General features: G+C 44.1%; 1 protein-coding gene across 1 annotated transcript in view; it reads left to right on the top strand.

Moving 5' to 3' along the window:
• The first annotated feature begins 7449 nt into the window (after positions 1-7449).
• Positions 7450-8427, top strand: part of LOC114264392 (large ribosomal subunit protein uL5m) — a 3714-nt gene continuing 2736 nt past the window's right edge. The window contains exon 1 of the mRNA XM_028205001.2: positions 7450-8427. This exon is cut by the window's right edge and continues 2736 nt beyond it. Coding sequence (XP_028060802.2) covers positions 7601-8281 — 681 coding nt within the window. The 5' untranslated portion in view covers positions 7450-7600 and the 3' untranslated portion in view covers positions 8282-8427.

An 8427-nucleotide genomic window follows, 5' to 3' on the forward strand; every position in this document is an offset into this window, starting at 1 on the left:
CATATAATCGGTACAGCCGCTATAGAATCTTCTTACTATGAATAATCGTTCCACCCTATTCTCCGCTCTACTACGATTAGTGCCTCTAAAATGGCAGAGAATTTTTGAACACTCTCGTATGATCAAGTATTACTTCGTACTCCGAAGATTTAGGAAGAAAGTCTTCTTATTGGGCAAACAAGGTACTCTTTTTAAGAAATCGATGCCTTTCCTCTTTGTAGCAACAGTGTCCAGTCTTTTCTATCTTCTTTGTCTGAAAATAGGTTTGATTGAGTATTTCATATACATGCTTTCCAAAGTGGGGCTCCTTTTGGGGGGGCGCGCCCTCTCTTTCTTTTTGATAAAGATGGGCTGCGCCGGGGGTCTTAGCTTGGGGATAGTCTTGTCTATCAAGGCCCTCCTTATTCCCGACTTCGTGCCCTTTCTCACTAATATGATGCTTCCTTCGGGCGATTCGAGCGCATCAAGCTCCGAAGCAAGCGTCAATCAACAGCTTCTTATTCCGCAAGTAAACCCCCCTTTGCTCGGGGACAACATCCGGCGACAGCAACTCAACGATCGATTTGGTATTCATTTGTTCGGCCTATCCCATAATACAGAAGTTCGGGACTCCTTTGTGGAGACCCAACTCCAAATTGAAAAGCATATCGAGGGAGCTCTTGTCGCCGACGGGTATTCGCGTGAGTCTGTCCTTGAAAAAATAGATCAAATACGGGGGTTTTTGTTTTATCCGGCGGGGAAGGGTCTTTCGGAAACCACTTATCTCAAGTATCTAAAAGAGATTCGGGAAAATGGAACGCGGCAAAGCGTTCCATATCGCCGGATTATGAAAGCCCTCCAAAGCTATGATCTCTTCTTAAATTAAATAAATAGGAACTGACAATAAGAAGCAAGACCCAGAGATATGACCAAAAAAGACTACCAATTTCATGACCCAAGTGATGGAAATTACGTACCATGATACTTTCTGTTTTGTCAAGCCCTGCTTTGGTCTCTGGTTTGATGGTTGTCCATATGGAGTGACGGTTGAATTTTAACAGAACGTAGAGGGGAACGAAGTGGATTGGTACGCTCTCTAAGTGAGGAGACAGGAGCTCTAGCTTAGAGACGGTTCTTAGGCCGGACAGAGGTCTAGGGGGAGTCCAGAGAGAGGGCTTTCTTTAATAAGAAAACTTCTAGTATACTCGAAAGGATGCTTTTTTACGCTATTTCGGATTTAGTGGTATTATTGGATGGACTTTCAAGTCCCCTAAAGCGGTTGAGGGGCAGCTGACCGAAAGGAAAGCGGGTAGGCCGCCTTTGGATTTGCTAGAGAGGGTCCGAAGTAGCGCAGTGAATGAGGCTGACTTTCATTCATGCAGGAAGGCCTTTCTCATGGTGAGTATTCTGATTTGCTGGATAGCTTTCCGTGAGAAAGGGAGGGGGAGTGGTGAGGCGGGCCCCTTCAGTCTATATCTGTAAGAGAACGAATGGGTTGTATGAGGACTGATCGGTCCCGTCTACCCCGGCTGGCATCCGATTCTGCCCGCGGACTAGGCCTTATAGAATGGATTTCTTGGCTGAACCGCGTTACTCGTGATGGAATATAGGTTATTCGCCGGGTCTGTCTTTTGCCCGGAGATGTGGGTTCGACTCCCGCTCACGACCATTCTTAAGAGTTTGTGCTCGACTGGCCAATAAAGTAAATCAACCGAAGAACGGGACTCTAGATAGTTCAACCAAATCTATCATTTGTCAGCTATATGAGATAACCTTTTCTCATTTTTAAAGAGCTTGTTAGGGCTAAAAAGAAATTCACTGATTTCACAGCTATATGAAATGAACTTTTTCACTTTGCATCTCCGTCGTATGAAGGGAAATCCCAATCACAGATTTTTCATCTATATGCGCATGCAAAATGAAACTTTAGATCGTAGGCTTATGAAGGGAAATTGATGTTTAATGAAAAATCCCAGGTTTCTAGAATCTGGCAGAACAGCTGGGAATAGACTTCCTAGCCCGGGGAAGGTAAAGAAAGCAGTATCGAAGCCGGCCACTGACTTAGAGAACAGGTCTCCCCCTTTTCGAGTGAAGAAAGGAGTCGGTGCACTTCGGCATAAGCCTTACTATTCATCTAACTCTGTAAGCAGTCCTCCTCAGGGAAAAGAACAGTCCACGCATGAGCAAGTATTAAACTCTAACGGAACCCGGGGTTAGTAAAGATAGTTTACCTCCCCTGCCCACGAAGTACGAAGTGAGGGAGGTGTGCTTTCGTGCTTTGAACTAACCTTTACGCACTGAAAGCTCACGAAGGGACTACTTCCTTTCGATTTGAGGACTTTGATTGAATGAGATTCTAGATATCAAAACAGGAAGTTGCTATTTGAACTCGAAGCAACTGACCCCCTGGTCTCTATCCTTAAGGAAGTCATGCTTTTGCCCTTTTGAGTGAGTCCTTTGGAGAACAGACTGTTACTAATCCGATGGAAAGAATCCTTGATCTCATCCAGGGAACGGAAACACAAGCTGTTGGTGGCTAAAAAGCACCCGGCTTGAAGCATCTTGGTGGTCTGGCTCATGGTAGGTTTTTTTGTTTTACATGCGGCCTATCGAATCTTCCTCTCCCTATGGTCGAGCTATAAGGGCACGTAGCGTTTCACTCTTAACTTCTTCTATTAGATAGGGGATGTTACCCAGACTTAGACCCTAAGTCATTCTTAGCGAAGCGACCAATCATAAGAATGAGATACGGACCTCCCGTCTTTTTCAGTCTCCCTCCTTTCCCTTCATTCTAAGTAAGTAGCGGTCCAAGTCTCCTTCCCGACCGATCGAAGGGGGTAACAAGGGATAACTCCCAAAGAAGTAGTGTTTCATCTGCCCGATCCCTTACAAATTATTCTTAGCTCTGAAGCATTCCCTCCGAAATAAGTCCATTCAAGAATAATAACAGGTTAAGGCCCCGTTCCACTAGATGAGAGGAAAGAATCTTTCGCTTATGTGACTATAGGTCTTTTCCCTGGAGGCAATAATGGCTCGGAACAAAAGCTAGGAGTTAGCAGATTTAGATAAAGCTTGCTCGTGGCTTTACCTGCTCTTATCCATTGACGGGACTTCTTCAGCTAATGACTTAGGGAACCTGAAGGGCAAGGAAGAAGACTTCAAAGGACGACTAGATTATCTCCTATCATCTTTCGCTTCTATGCCTACAGGGCTTATCCCTGGATGGAATAATGTCTAGGACCTATTGTATTGGGTACAAGAGTTACCAGATGAATCGAAAGCTCGAAAGAGCAAAAAACTTATTTAGAGAAAGAATGATTAAATTCTTTACTTAGCCTGAAGGGCAATAAACGAGAGACTGAAAAGGAAGGTACCTCGAAACAAAAAGAAGGAACTCTAGCATCGGTCTATCGCTATACTACGAGGGTTGTTCTACCGACCGGCCCAGATGCTGACTACCTTAGCGTACGTCGCTCGGGGCCTACAAACCTCTCGTTAGCTCCATCCCTTCTTAAGCCTGTAACATATTTAGGTCAGCGGAGAAAGCGTGTCCCTCATCTGATGATGCAGGGGACCCGTCGACTTTCTCCCTCATTGGCTCGGGACGCTCGTAAGGTGCTTATTACAGGGGTACGGATACAACCCTTCATAGCACCTAAACTACGCTTTTTATAAAGCCATAGGCAAGTTTAAATCAATATTCAATCTAGAAGAGAACCAGCCTTAGTAAACTTACAGGAAAGAAAGGAACCTAATAAACTCAATCATACAAGGAATTAAGAGCTTACTTGCTTCTACATCCACTGGAACGGTACTGAAGCCGGAAGGCTAAGGACCGAGAATAAGAAACAACCTAATAAATAAAAAAAGGGAGTAGAACTTGCTTTTGCACCTACAGCTTTTATCCATTGAAGGAATAGAGTTGAACAACTCCTTACTTAGACTGAAGGGAAAGAAAGGGAAACTTTGAACAACACTGACACAGGGAACTCCTCTTCAGGAATTGCTTCGGTACGGGAATCAGGACGTAAGGAAGGGACCGACAACTATACAATACGAATCAAAATAAATAAATAAAAGGGACTTCAGTCGATAACAGACCATAGGGAAGTAGAGCGTATAAAAACCATACCAATGGCACATATTCCAGATTTTCAACCTCATTGGCCCCGTTTTCCACATCCATATGCTTGAAACTTGGAAATAACTCTTTGATGGAGTCAGTAGGTAAATGCACATCCAGTCATACAACATAGAAACAGTAATTCATGTTCTTGTGGAATTACTTTGGTTATTAGTTAGGGATACAAATACAAATATAAATAAGCCAGGTAGAATAGAAGTTCCCATCCAGCATCTACGTTGAGGCCTCGTTTGAACTCCCAATTACGGGTGATACGTCGGATAGACTCTATCTTAGAGATCTGGTAAATCCCCAACTACAAGCTCTCAGTTATAGAGTGACTCGGAAGTACTGCTTCTGATGATAGCTATGCTGTAATCGAAGAATCCCGATCTGTAAGAAATGCATATGAAAGCTGAATGCTGTCCTAAGCTTCGCTCAACCTGTGAAATGAGGGCAAATGGACGGTTGCTTTCTTGACCAGTTGGACCGGTTTCGGTCTATACCTTAACCAAGGATGCCTTCCTCTTGAAATGAGAATGGGTAAGAGATCTGGTCGAGTCTCCTATATGGACTGCGCCCATTACTTATGATAAAAGTTCCCCATTACTGGAGGGGAACTTTTCTTTGAGTGAACGAACGTAGCGATGCCGGGGTCGGTGAGCTAGTGAGGTAACACAAGACCGGTGCGGACTTGCTCCCTTTCCTATTGCACCCATGTGTGTGTCAAAGGGAATGCCTACTTCACTGAACTTCGATCGCTCGGTCCGCTGCATCTGATGAGGATGAAGCCGCCCTTCTCCTGCCTGAAAAAGAAGGTGAATGAATTCTGGTTGGCAAGGAATTATTATAGCTTAGCGCTTGTGCTAAGGAAGGAAAGGTGTTCCATAGCATCTGGGGCCAAGGCCCTGTTCTGGTTACTACAATTAGTGTAGCACCTTTCTTTTTAGGGCTTAAAGGCGAAGCGCTTCGTCCGGGTCTTTTTTTCTCCCACAAACTCGGTTAGGGGCGGCTTTGAGTGGGCTTTATCCGTATGAGCGGAGCGTTCAGCGGTGTGGGCAAGATCTGGAGAGATTTGTTCATGAAAACATCCCCTTTTCGGGGTATTCCTCTTTAGTGATTGGCACCTGGGGAATGTTAGTAATTTATCTGGCAAAGGCCATGAGGTTTTGGTGTTTGCCGGCCTAACTCACTAAGCTTCCAGTCTCATCTGTCTGAGATCCTAACTCGACGAAAGTATAAGCTGAAGCAGAGGCTTAGGGGCTTCTTTCGAATGAAGCTTTTGAAGAGTCTTCGTCTCGCCCACTTAAATAGGAAGAAAGAGGTTCCGGAACCTTGAAAAGATCGTTGACAACTCTAACCGCAGAATTGCTTGTTTCGGTCAAGCCAGTGAGGGAGGTGCCATCGCTTTAACAGTCTGGAAGCGACTTCGGCTTGGGTATGCAGAGGCGATAGAAGCAGTGAGGTTACCTGTAAATTGCAAGCGAGTTCTTAGGGTTCCAAACCTTTGAGTTTCCAGTCTGAGATTGAGATCTTCTTTCACTTTTGGTCTTAGTTAAAAAAGTCTAAAGCGGATAAGGGACTAGCGAGGCGAGTCCAGTTCTCTTCTAGTATGAGGAGGCAAGTTAGTAGTGTCTCTTGCGAGATCTAACCATTCGTTCTAACAAGCGGGTTTCCTTGTTTTTAGGCTTTTTTTATGTATAGTGCAAACAAGCACGGGAAAAGATACCAATCCAAGAGAGAAAAGAAAGTCCGCGAAATTACATAAAAATAGGATAAAGCTTTTTTTATCTAATAAAAGATAGACCAATCCACTTTAGCAGAAAAGTCGTAACGGAATAACTTAAATTTACATATTTAAGTCACTCCGTTATCTAGTTTCTCTTCTCTCTCTTGTGAATGAATCTTTTTCGAAAGTTCACTTCGAACTCTTTCTATACCTAACCTCATAACGACCCTTGAAGTAAGATTATGTGAAACTGTCTGATTAAGTAAGTCTTCCGTGTACTAAGGTGAGAAGACGATCATCATCTAAATAGAGATAAGGGGCTCGTAAGTATGTACGGAACTGATTACCGCCCCTGGAAAGGCCCCTTTCCAGCACTCCTCCTTAATGCCTCTTTGTTGGTTTTATTGATATTGTGAGTAGAGGTCTTGCTATTGCATTTGGTCTCTTTCATCTGGTTAATTTGAAACTTTCGGGGCATTGACTCAGACCAGGAAAGCATCCAATTCTAACAGCTAGAATCAAGACTGAAAATCTCGTCTAATAAGAAGAGCGCTAATTTCTGTCTTACATCACACTAGTCTCGTTCTTGAGTGGGGGGGTCGTGGAAGAAGTGGGTTCGATTCCCATAGCCCCCATGTGGCGAACGCGTAATAGTAGTAAAAGTTTATCATGATATTTTCTGTTTTGTCAAGCCCAGTCTTTCGCGACACTTCAGGTTTACTTCTTTTGTTAGGTCTCGACTTCTTCGCTATGATCTTCCCAATAGTTCATATTCAAATACTAATTTTTGGTATGTTTACTAGGGAGGCTGGCCGACTACGGGTTGGTAAGAGTATAAGTGCCTTAGCCCTGTCTGGGGTCAGTCGACTTTGCGTCTTTTTCCTGTTCTTTTTTTTACGACCATTAATAAGACTCGTTGTTTCCTTTTTCTATTTTTATATATGCAGCAAGATTTTGGGCAGCGGGGGCGTAGAGGCATTTGAAGGTACTCGGCTGGCTTTTAGCAGTGATAGCCTTTCCTTGGACTCGAGTTGGACGGAATCTTCCTCGACAGAGGAAGCTGCCCTTTCAGATGATGTTCAAGCAGAAGTGCAAGTGCAAGCGGAAGCCCAAGCCCAAGCCCAAGCAGAAGCCCAAGCTGAAATGGATGCCATAATGGCTATGCCAGAACTAGAGCTGTTTGCGCGCATCCTACGGCTCGAAAACGAAATGGCTCATGGGCTGCCTCCACAGCTAAACCCGCGTGAGTATGAGCAGCTAGTACGCGAGAATTTACTCGCCGCTCTTACTACGCCCTACTACGACAATGTCTTGGCCAACGAGATCTTCGAAGTCCACGTAATGGAGCTGAAGGCTTCTTTACAGGATAGCCTTTTCAATCACATGCTTGCTGAGCCCGGGCTGGACCTTATTTTAGCAACGGCGCCGGTCCAAGACATTCGAGCACAGGCTTACGACTTTATTGAGCAACAGGTCGAACCTGTAAATTCCATGCGGACTCTATTCCAGAAGACTCTTCTGGAAACGACACTGCGGCACTTTATTGGAAATATAGCCCAACATGGGACTAATTCCTTCATATATAAGGAATTTTTTTCATACTTTACCGGCGAATAAGAATAATAGGTAGGGGAGCTGCTGTCGGTATTGGAAACGTCCTTAGTTCCTTGATTCATTCCGTGGCGCGAAATCCATCATTGGCTAAACAATCATTTGGTTATGCCATTTTGGGCTTTGCTCTAACCGAAGCTATTGCATCGTTTGCCCCAATGATGGCCTTTTTGATCTCATCCGTATTCCGATCGAAGAAGTTTCATTCTTACAACTCTCTTTTTGAAGCAGATAGTTTACAGTGCTCATTCTATAGAAACTGGAAAAGCCAACTCATGTTTCCACTCCATTTTCATTACGAAGATGTATCACGTCAGGATCCGTTGCTCAAACCGAATCACGCCAACGTTATGGAAGTTCCTGGATCGTGTAAAATAAGAGTAGTACCAAAGGCAGCACCTTCTGCTTTAATAATAAAAAATGGAAAATTGGCTATGGAGATTCCGCGCGGTCAGAAATTAATACAGACACAAAGGGCTTCGACAGGAAAGTCGTTTCGATCCAATCCATTCTTGGGGTCAAATAAAGACAAAAAGGGATATGTCAGTGACCTAGCACGACAAAGCACTCTCCGAGGGCATGGAATGTCTAATTTTTTGGTCAGAATCTCCACAGTAATGTCTCTGTTAGATTCTCCGGTCGAAATAAGGGAAAACTCCATTCAATTCTCGATGGAAACGGAGTTTTGCGAATTCTCCCCGGAACTGGAAGATCATTTCGAGATCTTCGAACATATTCGAGGGTTCAATGTGACTATTGTCACTTCGGCCAACACACAAGATGAGACTTTACCACCGTGGAGCGGCTTTTTGCAAAAAGATGAGGGGGAAACTCAGTAAGATGTCGGAGAAGCGAAATATACGAGATCACAAACGTAGATTGCTCGCGGCTAAATATGAATTGAGACGAAAGCTTTATAAAGCCTTTTGTAAAGATCCCGATCTTCCTAGTGATATGCGGGACAAACATCGTTATAAGTTGTCCA

Source organism: Camellia sinensis, unplaced genomic scaffold (genome assembly GCF_055761805.1).
Source record: "Camellia sinensis isolate YWXY unplaced genomic scaffold, ASM5576180v1 Unanchor137, whole genome shotgun sequence".
Taxonomy (NCBI): domain Eukaryota; kingdom Viridiplantae; phylum Streptophyta; class Magnoliopsida; order Ericales; family Theaceae; genus Camellia; species Camellia sinensis.